General features: G+C 46.5%; 1 protein-coding gene and 1 pseudogene across 12 annotated transcripts in view; both read right to left on the bottom strand.

Moving 5' to 3' along the window:
* Agap1 (ArfGAP with GTPase domain, ankyrin repeat and PH domain 1) overlaps window positions 1-13545 on the bottom strand; it is a 436093-nt gene that overhangs the window by 67621 nt on the left and 354927 nt on the right. For 7 of the 12 annotated variants that reach the window (XM_029539053.1, XM_029539054.1, XM_029539047.1 and 4 more), the window contains one exon: window positions 2717-2794. The exons of the other annotated variants lie outside the window; for them this stretch is intronic. In XM_029539053.1, the coding sequence (XP_029394913.1) occupies window positions 2717-2794 (78 nt within the window). The remainder of the gene's footprint in view (window positions 1-2716; window positions 2795-13545) is intronic. 12 annotated transcript variants of the gene reach the window in all.
* LOC110321306 lies at window positions 7059-7993 on the bottom strand (annotated as a pseudogene).

Genomic DNA, 13545 nt, shown 5'->3' with positions numbered 1-13545 from the left:
GAGTGTTTAGCACACACATTTTCATGAAGGGTTAGTTTACAGACAACTGTCATGTGGTATACATTAATTGCCTAGAATCAGAAAAGTACTTTGATAATTTATGGAATTATATGAATTCTCTAACAAATTATTGAATACTGTATGACACCAGGTAGTATACACACACACACACACACACACACACACACACACACACACACACGAGGAGTGGCCGTATTGCTCAAATGAAAATTCATAAATGTAACTACACACTGAGCAGCTTGCTGTGGCTAGAAATATGGGAGGAACCAGAACTATGGTTCCTGCACCCCAACCCTCATGGCTACCTGTGTCTCAATCCCCACAGCTGCTTGCACCCCAATCCCCATGGATACCTGCAGTACTCACTCATATGGAAGGGCCCCAAGAGTTTTAAGATATTGAGTATTCAGAGGAGTGGATCTCATCTGGTCATCTCCTGCCCTCAACTGGTTCCCCTAACTGCCCTCCTGCCTGAAGCTCTGGCTGCCTTGGACACCATGTCCCCTGTTGTTGACAGTGATTGGCAGTGATAATGGAGAAGCAAGCCTTCCCGTGACTCCTTACTTACACAGATCATCAAGCCAGCCTAGCAGTGTCTTCTGGGAGGCCCACCATGAGCTGACCGGCAGGGGGTTTTAGCGCAAGGCTAATGAGAGAACTGTGTGCCTTTTCACTGCTCCCAATTTTGTATTCAATAACTTTAAAGCCAAAAGGCAAGAAGTCAAGCAATAAGGCTATCACTAGACCATAAGTAGTGGCTACTACTGGTGGTCAGCTTGACTATATCTGGAATGAACTATAATCCAGAATTGGAAGGCTCACCTGTGATCCTAATCTGGAGGCTGGGAGATACAAGTTTCTGACCTGAATTTTGGCATGAAGATCTTGAGGCATAGTGGCTATGAATCCCAGAAGATTAAGACAGGGAGATCTCTGAGTTCAAGGTCATCTGGGACAAAGCAGTCCCAGATCCAGGCGTGGTGGCACACACCTTTAATCTGGGCCACACCTTCTGCTGGAGTCCTACATAAGGGCATTGGAAGAAGGAAAATTCACTCTGTCTTTTCTTCGCCTGCTTGCCTTGTGGGACTGAGCAACTGCTAGATCCTTGGACTTCCATTCACAGCTGCTGCTGACCATTGTTGGGGAATTGAACTACAGACTGTAAGTCATCAACAAATTCCCTTACTATAGAGACTACCCATAAGTTCTGTGACTCTAGAGAACCCTAATACACCATATAAAAGAAAGACATGCATGGTAGGGACACAGGAAAGAGAGATAATTTATACCCTGAACCAAAAAACCCTGAGAGGAAGCACACTGATATCCTTTAAGCGCAACAGAAAATTGTAATTAATGACATGGCTTCTTACACCCCTGTTCTCTCAGATCTGTTTCCTGAATGCTTGGAAGGGACATGTGGCCAGGCCAAGATGTGGCGGTGCAGGGGCAGATAACCTCCCATCAGAGGGGTACAGACACAACTGTGATTACAAAATGGCTTTTTAACAAGCAGCCCTGCAAGTGTGGCTCTTGTTTTGTGCATTCACCTCTGCTTGAGAGCAGAGCTGTTGGTAGTGAGGCAGGAGTAACTGTGAAGGGACCAGAGAGGGGATGGGGACATAAATCAGGAAAGGTTAATGACCGGGATGCGAGGAAGGGACTTTGTTTACGGAAACGGTGTGCAATTTAAAATTTACAGGAGATTTAATGCCACTGCTTGGCCATCGCTAAAATCAACAGCCCAGAAAACAGTGACATTAAGAAAAATATTACAGTTATAATCATCCCCAAATAAGTCAATTAGTGGTAGGGCGAGAGCTCGCCATTACTTGACCCATTTGGCTTGCACTTAAGTGAAGAAGAAATCCCCTTATTATATGGAGATTGCTGGATTGTGACCTGCTTTGCATCGCGTATTACCCGCCAGCCTCCCTTCCTTGCACCTGGGTGGATGGTGCTGGTTTTCCCTTGCCTGGCATCAAAATAATTCTGACCCTTGACATTTGTAATCATAAAAAAAAAAGGCAATTTATAATTGTGTTGTTCAAATGAAGGCGTGTGTGTGTTTGTGGGTGGGTGGGTGGGGGTGGAATTCAATCTGCTATTATACAAAAGCAATGACGGCTGTCTTCAGTGAAAAAGCAACCCAAGTCAATTTGTGAACTTTGGCACCAGACGACCTTTAGAAACAAAACAATATACGGAATTTACAAGCAATAGCAGCCCATGCAAATGGCCCGGGCCTGCTGCCTCTGGATTAGAGTTGCAGAGAGCATTATGGAGAATGCTTCCACAAAACAAATTAAGACTGTTACTTAAATGTCACGGCACACTATTGTATTTGGCTACAGATCATTACACCTGATACTAACACTTTAAAAAACTATAATAACTTGGGAAATATTACATTGAGTGCCCACATGTATAAAGGAAAGGGGGGAAAAAGAGGAGAAAATAGGTTTCCAAAGTAATTTAAGCATCACTAGCCTACGACTGAAGGGAAAGGTCAAAATTTAAGTAAGCTGAAAGGAACATGAATGGTAAAACAGAACACACAAACAAAAGGATGAAAAGACCACAGGGCGGACTGCAAACACAACAGGGGGCATGCGGCTGCAGGGCGGGCGCATTTCCATGTCTGCATGGGGAGGAAGGAAGTAAGGAAGGGGTGCAGGCGGGGTGCAGTTACCTTCGGTGTTGGTGCTGCTGCTGCTGTATATGTTGCGCAGGCTACCAACACGGTTTAGTTTCCATGCTTTGCGTTTGGCTGCATCCCGAGAGCAGAGAGGGCAGGAGGGAAAGAGACAACAAAAAGGAAAAGAAAACAAATGAAAAAGGGAAAAAAGAAATGTCAAAGTAGCGTGTGAAGTCACCTCTGAGCGCACAGCAGGGGGGCAGCACCCAAGGGCTCCTCCGCTGGCGCTCCACTCCCCCCAGGACAGCACAGAGGGGCTTGAGAAGGCAGGTGTGACTGCTCATAAAATCAAAGTCGTTCCCAGGCAAATGTGTGTACGACCCCTTGGTAAGTCCGAGGCTACTCGTTGAAGGGCAAATGCTGGCCTTTGGGTTGTTGTGGGCCATCCTTCAGAAGTTACGGGTTCTTTGTCTGCCAAGTACAAAAATGTGTCCAAGGGATCCTGGTGGGAAGCAAGTTAGGTGTGTGCTTCAGAGGCAGGTCTTTTAAAACAAGAGCATCGTTATTAACAACTCTTCACCCCCATAGAAGATGAACACTAGCTGAAAGCAGCAAAGCCCCAGGACCATCTTGGAGACCAGGTGGGCTCTCCTACAGCAGAAGGCTTCTTAGATTCTTCAGAAAGGACAGACACCAAGTCACTTCTAGAGGAATGCTAGGGTTAGCAGTGAAATGCTGAGCCAACTGGACATAGTACAGCATAGTGCAGTAAAAAGGTGGACACTGCCCAACAGATGTGTGATAAGAAACTCCGGGGACACAGGCATGTCTCACACACACACACACACACACACACACACACACACACACGACACCTGAGGCTTGGGAAAATATGGCTTAAGGATTCCCTCAGCCTCTGAGGATATAGGTCACAGAACCCAATAGAAGTTGACAAAGTGGCTCCTGGGAGCCAAAGGCAGAGCCATGTATCTTACTAGGTTGGGCCTGCCACTGTAGGCAGACACCAAAATATTCACCAGGGATAAAAGTTGCCACTCTCCCAAGGAAGGGTCCCACGGGGTCATCTGTTTCTCCACTCCACAGTCAGGAAGAGAACCTGCTGGAAGCTCACAGCAGGTGATGCGGTACCAGTAGGAGGTCAGACTGACCCTGACTCAGGATAGGTTAACAACTCCTGTCTGCTCAAGTGCTCAAGTCACTCAGCTGCAGGCAGTGTGGCTTCAGACCCTGGTTAAGCTGTGTGAACATGGGTCCCTGATGGGTACAAAGTGAACTCTAGGTGAGTTCAGTTGCTGGACACTCTCCTTGTGTTTCTTTATAAATATCGTCAAAATAGATGGGAGAAACCCGAGCTGTCAAGGGAGCAGAGTCGGTTCTGAAATATGGCCTTGTATATTTAGTGCAAAGTTTAACCATGAGAGCCAACAACTGTGAGCTCACTGTCTACTGTCTTAAAATGATGAAAGTTGCTATAATTAAACACCCAAGGCTCACGATATATTTGTGTTGTGAACAACACATAATTTGGTAAGAAATGTAATCCCTAACCAGTAAATGCAAACAGCTGCAGCTGCTGCCTGGAGCCTTCTTCCTACTGTATGTGGGTGGAGACTGAACTTTTCATGGGGGTTACTGTGAGTAAGGGAGAAGAACAGAGGGACTTTTCTCATCTCTGGGTCTTCGAGGTCTGTCCCAGGAAACAAGACACCTGGGAAGGGCTGTTCAGATATTGGCCAGCACTGATGTCAATCGACCATGAGCAATGAAGGAAATCCAACTGCTCACAGTCAGTCTTCAAGAAAGCAAAGGCTTGCTGTGCGCGCGTGTACACACACACACACACACACACACACACACACACACACACGCTCCCTTCCACAGGTTACAACATGTTCCCACAATGGGATATGTGTTTCCTTTTTCTCTAGTGGATGCTCCCAGAGTCTTGGGCACATTTCATAAGTTCCTGGAAGAAGTGGTTCGTCAGTCCTGAGGAAGCGGACCTCCTTTGGAGACATTTACATATAAATAGGTAGAACCCAGGCTGCCAGCAGAAGGGTAAAGCTCAGCCTGGAAACCTCGTCCTGGCTGCTTCGCAGTCTGCATTTTTCAGGCTCTGTTCTCTCATTATGGTTGGGATGTATAACCAGGAAGTGAACTTACAGCCTGGATTTCTATTAACCTATTGATGAAATAATCAATTTTAACGTATAAAATGTCATGGCTTTTTCCTTCCTTGTAAACAAATGGCTGTTTTCTGGCTGATACCCAGGTCCTGATATGAGCATTTGTCTCTGGGGCATTGATTGCTTAAGTCGCCTTGCTTAGGAGATTTTCAACAAGAACCACAATCATCATCATTGATAACATCTTCTGGGGGAAAACAGCCACCTGGTATCAAATGGAGTCCCTGGAAGTCTAGCCCCATGCGGTAGGCTAACCATCACATACCCTACAGCATCCTCTGGTCTCAAGTCTTGGCAAGAAGCATGACGCCTAAGGCCATCAGGCTCAAATGGTTTTCTGTGCAAACTATTTACTCTTCCTGAGAGGGTCTGACCATGTACCCGGGCCAGTCTCAAACTCCTCTTACCTCAGCCTCAGGCCACAGATAGGCAACACTGTGTACCCCTCTGATAATCTCTAAGTTAAATTTCAGATTTTTCAAAAAACTTTCATGAACACTGTTTTGTCTGTCTGTTTTTGTTACTGATGTTACTTCTCAGGATTTCCTGTGGAGCTGGATGAAGGGCAGCATGGTGAAAGCACAGGGCTGCCCTACAGCTCTGCAGACGGGATGAGCCCAGGGGTTCATCTGGATTACAGCAGCTGCCTAAATGACAGGGGCTGCAACAACTCCACGGACATGACATCCCAGGAGATACAAGGCTGGACCCAAGCACAGACCCTGGGTGTCCTTTCATTTTACAAATGAAAGTTCAACATAGGACAGAAAAATCACTAGGCTTTATAACATACAGCTATGAATGCAAGGGGAAATGTCACCCTCATAATGACAACTAAACAGGCACAGTGAACTTAGTCACACACAGGCTTGCTTTGGGACAGCCAGAGCAGGGGGCTGTAGGAGCAAACAGGTGGATGGCTGAGCCCTTAGGGCAGAGTATCACCCTTGGACTGAGTAATACCTTTCTCATTGCTGCGGCAAAGCATCTGGCAAGTGCAGTGTAAAGAAGGAAGCTTTGTTTTGGCTTACAGTTCGGGGGGACAGTTTGACAACAGAGGGACGACGGGGGAGGGGGGGGACAGGAGCTTTCGGCAGCTATTCACACCATACACACAGTCAGAAAGCAGAGAAGGATGCTGGTGCTCAGTGCCCCTTTATCCTTATTCAGTCCAGGACCCTAGCCTATGGCTCAGTGTTACCCACAGTTAGGGTATGGATTCCTTCCTCAGTTAACCCAATCTAGCAATTCAACTTTACAGCAGTCTGTCTCCAGGATGCTTCCAAGTCATACCCAGTTAACGGTCAAGATTATACATGACAATGGTTGCAAAGTTATTTTCTAAGGATTAAAAGGACTGAAAATTTGACACACTCAAGCTAAAAGCACCGAGACACAGTTGGTGACCATGTGATCCAGCAATGATACCGCTGACTTTATGAGCACTGTGCTAGACTGAGAGGACTATTCTCAGGGACCAGAAGCTGCTCCTGTTGGAACCTGTGATATCAGAACAACCAGGAAGGATGAGTGTGCTATATCCTACACTCCACTGTTCAGTCATTTCTCCAGTTCAGAAGCCACCAGGTTGGCAAAGAGGTGGCTGCCACCCTGCACATTCAGATCTTTGGAGCTGCACCATCTGCCCAAGTCATGCTCTGAATGGGAATGGCAGGTGTAACCCCATCCCAGTGTCTACACTGCTACACTTTGTAGCAGATGGCTACAAAGAACAACCCCGGGTCCACTCGAGCAAAAGAGGTACGACATATCACTCTTGACTCTCGGTAATCACTAACAGACAGCCTCGGCCTTTTCAAAGACAGAGAAGAGAAAACGTGTAAATCACGGCTCTCTATGAAGCTGGAGTGACTGGAATCACTTAGCACACACAGCTCTTGACTATTACATACCTCCTAACTCCTGGAAGCTATGGTTTTACATACAGACTAGTGCAACCTTCAGGGACTCAGAACTTCATTTGAAAGGAAAGTTTCTACTATTATGTTTTCCTAAATAAAACAATAGCTTTGTTTCACTACGGCATGAAGAAGGCTGAACATCTACCAGAAAGCAGATTCTCAGTGCTGGGACTTCCAACCAGTTTTTATTTTGTGTGTGTGTGTGTGTGTGTGAGAAAGGGAAGACACATTCTTTATTATCCCCTCTTTCTTTCCATCTTCCTGCCTCCAACTCTCAAGTGCTGCATATGAAAACTTCTATTTCCACATGAGCCGGACATTTCTTCTTAGACACTTGTTTCTCCCTCTCATCCTGTGTGGGTGTGGTTGGAGCACTTGCCAGACATGCAGCACTCTCTAGTTCAATCCCCAGGACTGCAAAAGGAACTGTCCCAGCCTGACGGAGGCTGCCTGCTGCTGCCTCTACTTACTTCTGTCCCTCTTGTCCCTGGCTTTGGCCCTCTCCTCCCTGAACTCCCTCTCTTTCCCAATCATTCTCGGGCCACACCCTGGCCCTCTCTTGCCAGTGCTTCTCTCGGCCCCTGTCATGGTCCCGATCCCTGGGCCCGGGGTCCCAGTGTCTGTCCCTAGATCGAGATCGCTCCCTCCTTTCCCTTTTCCCTTCTCTGTGTGGCTCATTCTTGACAACTGGCAAGTTAATGGGTTTTCGGAAAGGCCGNTCTCGGCCACCAAACCTCAGCTGCCCTGATTCCTTTTTCCCACCCAATCCCCCACCCAGCCGCCGAGGGATCCAGCCACGGAGAGTCCTCTCTAGCTCGTAGTCCACAAAGATCTCGTGCTGGTCGATGACCAGGCCATCAGCATCTCTGTAGGCCTTCATCAGGGCCCTCTCCTCCTTGTACTCAATGAAGGCATAGCCCTTGGAGAAGCCTGTCACCAGGTCCCGAACCAGCCGCAGCCGCCGAATGTCACCATACCGGGAGAAAACTTCCTTTAACTTTTCCTCTTTGGTCTGCAAGTTCAGTCATGCCACAAACAGGGTAAGGAGGGGGTCTCCAGTGACTCCTTTGTTGGGGACATAACGGGCCAGCATGGCCCTCCACACAGCTCGGTCATGTGGGTCTTCATCTGTACCATCGATGCTGCCAGCTTTAAGTGGGTCATATTCCTTGGCGATGGGCATCCAGTCACTCATACTCTCGGCAAGTTTTGGGTTCTTTCCGCACCACCGCGACAAAAAGCCGTCTCCACCGCCCGTTTACCGGAGACGGCCTCCAACCAGTTTTTATAAATAGAATCAAAATACTCCTTAGTCTGCTGGCATGTTCAAGACAACAAGTCAAGCCGGGCGTGGTGGCGCACACCTTTAATCCCAGCACTTGGGAGGCAGAGGCAGGCGGATTTTTGAGTTTGAGGCCAGCTTGGTCTACAAAGTGAGTTCCAGGATAGCCAGGGCTATACAGAGAAACCCTGTCTCAAAAAACCAAAAGACAATAAGTCTTTATCCTAAATTGTCCCCCATCACTACCCCAGACTTATTAACGTCACCGCGGCTCTTCTTCCGACGGCTGCCTTTGTGGGTTAGATACATATTTCCTGGACAGCTGATTTAAGATGATGCACCCGTGAGGAGGTTATGTTCAGGCTTGTGGGTCGGCCATGCTGGGTGTTCCCAGTGTATGCGAATTACATCCCCGACACACACAGAATGGCTGATGGAACGAGGCTGCTGTAACCCTCAGAATCAATTAGGAGAGCAAGCAGAGTCTTTTACTTACTCCGAGGAAGAGGCTAGAATACTCACTTCTAACACCATCTCATCCCAAGAAGGAAACAAATAACCCTCTTGCTCACACAACGGAGGATAAGCTGATGCCTTCACTTTGTCAGACAGGGTGATTCCTTGTCCACGTTGGATGTGTGTACATCTAAAGATGTTACCAGTCTACAGCCTATCAGTGCAGAAAACAGCACCTTTGCTCCTCAGAGCTGCGGGCTGACTGTGTCATGAGGGCCACCACCCAGGAGCCTTTGCTGGGCAGTACTGTGGTTTTGCATCACTTCCAACATAGGCTGCCCATGGCCTTTTGTCTGCAGCAACTGTGTCCTGAGACTGGGGTGGGGAATTTCTTTTGTCCAGCTGTGTGATCATTCATTTGCTCGACCAGACTGTATAAACAGTCTTTTTCTTTTATAAAAAAGGCAGTGACTCCACCGTAAGATGCAACCCAGAAGGTTTTGGGTTATGTGAACTCAGTAGCGTTGTGAAGGCTTCACACAATGGCTGCCTACCAGAGACAGAGTCCTGCATTTCTCAAGAGGGACTTAGAAAGGATTAAACAAAATCTGAGACCAAGCAGATGGACATAGCATGGCTCAATTTAGAAGACAAAATACCTATGCTGCTGGTAGTACCCAGTGAGACTGGCCATTGTCCCAACTCCAAACCACAGGCAATAAAATATCTCCCAAAAGGAAACCGCTGGAACAATCCATCGATCCTTAATTAAATAGTTTCAATTTAATTTCTAATAACTCGGAATGGCTTTCTTTACACAGACACCATTTTAACTAGAACACATTGGGTTTGAAAATTGCCAAGGGCTTTTATGTAGTGGACTGATGCAGGCACTTTGGGAAATGTCAGTAACCATTGCAGACAGCAGGAATAAAATCAATGCAAAACTCCAGACTCACCAGAAAACCAGATGCTCCCGAGACAGGGGCGGTGGGACTCTTTTCTGGCCTAGAGATATACTGAACTGTAGATGGAGAGCTTCAGGGGAGCCCAGGCAACTGGGTCTCTGTCTTATGCTAGAGTGTGAACTGGGTCAACTGTAAGATGCCAGCATAAACAAGCACTGTCTCCATGATGTGTGTTTATAATGTAGATTTTGTTGTCTGGTCCATTCTCAGACAGATTAGTAACTGAAGGGGGCATCTCTCCTGGTTTTCCTGGGTAGTGTCTCTGAGGAGGCTGAGACCAGGAGTCAGCCCATGGCCTCTGGGCTTCCATGTTCTCCTGAGCACATGGGAAGAGTGGAAGACAGGACCACAGGACCCTGGAACTGTGGAGGATACTGTCCCGGTTGTGCCTTGGTGTACTGCAGGGCTGACTGATGCCTGGCTTCTACCAGTGACATACATGCATGAACATGAGTCAATAGACAGCAGTAGTGGGGTTTGAGAATGGCCCAGGCTCTGACTTAATTTCATTTCATCTAGGACTATCCTGACATTCTGTGGGGGTGGGGGGACAGGGCGCTGGGCCCTCAGTGTTCCCACGTCAGAAGTGAGTGATAATGGGAAACAGCCATCTCATCTTCGCCTCTCGCCCCTTCCCTTTCTTCTCATCCTGGCCCCCACCCCGTCTGTTTCTTTCTTCTTTTCTTTCTCAATTTCCTCCAACAAAAATATATTGCAGATTTTTTTCTTCTCTTAAAACACAAAATCTTTTTAGATGATTCCAGGGAAAAATTGTTTTTTAATAAAACTCCAAATTGAGTTATCGTATTTCAAAGCACTGACTAGTTAAGCGACTAATCAAAGGCATAATTATTTAATGACCATTGCTCGTGCTCTTGCACAGGGCTGTAATTGAGGGGCTGTGATCACTGGACCACCAGCCTCAGTGGCAGCAAACAAGGGCCTCTGCATTTGATCTGCTGTTTCTGCGGCTGCGTTCCAAAGGGTGGGGGTGAAGCGCTCCACACCGCGGCTCCCTCACATGTGGTATCTGAACCTGAGAAGAGTTGCTATGGGATCAAGCAGAGACAGGCGAGCTGCTTCCATGTGGGGCCAGCTACAGAATCCTCCAAGGGTACTGCTGTTATGCAGCTTCAGAAATGACAGAGTCTGGGATCCGGAATCCGGAAGATTCTCCGTAGTCAGTGTGAAAAGACCGGAGAGGAAAGAAGTCTAAACTCACTTTCTCTGTTCATTCAGACATTTATTCCTTTACACACTAACAATCTCTCCCCATGAAACTGCTCTGACCATTCCGTCAGGGTTTCTTTGGCATGCTCCTTAGTTACTGTGAATGATTAAACAAGGTCATTACTACTGAAGGAGGGCCAGGGAGAAGTGCTGCAGTACTGAGCCATCAAAATAATAATGCATCTGCTTTCTTTCATTAGAAGTTAAATATACCAATGTTGCCCAGGTTTAACCGAGAGTGCCAGGGAAAGCTACTTTAGTATTATGGCAGAAGTGAGCTAACTTCCTGTTCCCAGCCACTCTTTCCTTTTCACTTTCCCTCTGGAAGGATCTACCATGTTGGAAGTGCCATGTTGGGTCAGGTAGATATACTTTTCAACAAAAGGTGCAAGATAGGAAGCTACTCAAGTATCCCTTTGTTACAGTCAGCAAGATGGTGGTGGTGGGGTGAGCAGGTAGGTGGGTCATGTTATAATAATGGTTCCTGTTCTGTGCTACCTACACGCCATATTTTATTTCATATATTAAGAACCAGTACTATTTAGAGAAGGACTGGATCTCAGAAATGCAGGAAAACCAAAAGGTGAGGCTGAAATATATCTATTTTTTAAAATTTTTAAAAGATTTATTTCATTTATGAGTACACTGTAGCTGTCTTCAGAGACACCAGAAGAGGGTATCAGATCCCATTACAGATGGTTGTGAGCCACCATGTGGTTGCTGGGAATTGAACTCAGGACCTCTGGAAGAACAGCCAGTGCTCTCAACCACTGAGCCATCTCGCCAGCCCCAGGCTGAAATATCTTACGATGGCAGAATTTGATGAAGAAGCATAAGATAGACCCCCCGCCCCACCCCTTATACACTGATGCAGCTGCATTCCAAAGACCACAAGACCACTATAAGGGCGGCTGACTACCACATCTGGGATGCTTCAAGGAGCCAAGCTGGGTTACAAACTAGAATATCAAATAGTCATGGCTTCCATGAAATGGAAGAAATGACTTTATATGTTAATAGTAAGGGTGAGGAAGAGTTGGTGACTCTGTAGAAGAATTACAAGTATCTTCTATAGGTCCTCTGCCCTCAGTAGAAGATGGGTACAGTGACTTCCCTCAAGAGTCCATGATGGGGTAAGGACAGAAAAGGTCACAGACTGGGGACCTAGTGTCACTGACACACATTGCACAAACAAGGTCACGTTGGCATCAGCAGACAGAAATCATGTAGCGAGTGTACAGGGTACACAGACATGGTGTGTTATCTCCAGTCTCTTCCTCACCAGACTTAGAAAAACATCTAATACACACCAGTAGCAGTCTCCATCAGAGTACCCCATGATGTCTTCCCAATCGGTGAAGCTCATCACCAAGGAAGTCTGAAAAAAATGCCCCAGACAAGAGGGGTCCAAGGCAATGAAGAAGACGGACAACTAAAGGTAACATGGATGATGGAACAGAAAAAGTTCTTAGATAAGGACTAAAGAAAGTGCAGTCAAGTATGAACTTAAATCACAAGGTATCAGTACAGGTTTATTAGCCATAACCAATGTCACGATGATGATAGGCTTACAGGGGAAAGTGTGTGTGTGTGTGTGCGTTGTGTGCATACACAGCACATGGGATTGTCTCTATTTCACCTTATTTTTTTTTAAAAGAGGATCTTTGTCTTAATCATTTTTTAAAATAAAATGATTTAACTATAATAATACCACTAGTTTAAGGAAGCTACTTAAACACCTGCCCACTCCCAAACTCTTGAACACCTCAGTGAATACCTCAGTTAAATTGTATCTTTTCTCCTAGGACATTTCTTCCTCTCACATTGCTTCCATAGAACAAGGTGTTGGCAGTAATGCTGCAAATTCAGGGCTAGCAGTATCTATGGTGCCAAACAGACACAACATCACATTTCTTCTACTCACTTTGCAAGTTAATGTCAACTTGAGATCTTACTGTGGTATATGCTAAAGTGCCACTGAGCCAATGGGGACACCCGTGACACGAATCTACACATGTGCATTACTGGGTGGTCCTCATATATTCTTTCTTCTTTGCAGGGCGTTTTTACAGAGAGCTTAGGCCTGCAAGCTCCCAAGCAAAGGAGCGGGGTAGCGATGCACGAGGGTAGTTTCCAGATGGGAAAATGACCGCACTGGATCTGAACAGTGGGGTCTACAAGAAATCTTCTTCCAGTAGCCCTAGCTGCCCGGAAGAGACGGGCAAGTGAAGAACGCAAAGGAGAAAGGACAGGAATCACAAACCCTGGGAGCACTGGTGGCCACAGCTGGCAGTGGCATAGGTGGCTGTGGAGTGACTTGGGGCTCCATGTCCTGGACTCCTTGTCTGTGCCAAGAAGACCACACGGTCAGCGGCTGGCTACATGCTAATATCCTTCCCCGATGTGTGAAACTGAGCCCATGCAAGGCGCAAAGAGTCACAAAAAAAGGAGAACACTGAATGAAAGACACAGAGAAAATGTGGGTTCAAAGTTCACTGTAATTCCTGAATTAGCTTTTACATTTACTCTGAGGAACCACCCACCTTTCATGAGCAAATTTTCCAATCTGAGAAGTGAAGCCAGCAAGAGTTTCCTGAAAACCGCTGCCCTGGATCTTTTAATTCTGATACACTGCAGATTCTGATCTCAGGAAGTCACCAGTTTTAAAAGTGCACTTGAGATTGTACTGAATGAAACTGAAGGGTGCTATGAATTGGATTTCTGTTAAGTCAGTAAAATCAATGGTTTTATGAAATACTGTTCTTCAGGGTGGCTCTCATCTCTGTCCATCCATATGACCTGTTCAACACTGAAGTGT

This window comes from Mus pahari, chromosome 5, assembly GCF_900095145.1.
Source record: "Mus pahari chromosome 5, PAHARI_EIJ_v1.1, whole genome shotgun sequence".
Lineage (NCBI taxonomy): Eukaryota > Metazoa > Chordata > Mammalia > Rodentia > Muridae > Mus > Mus pahari.
Note: the sequence above shows the minus strand (reverse complement) of the source record. Positions and strands in the feature narration are given on the sequence as shown.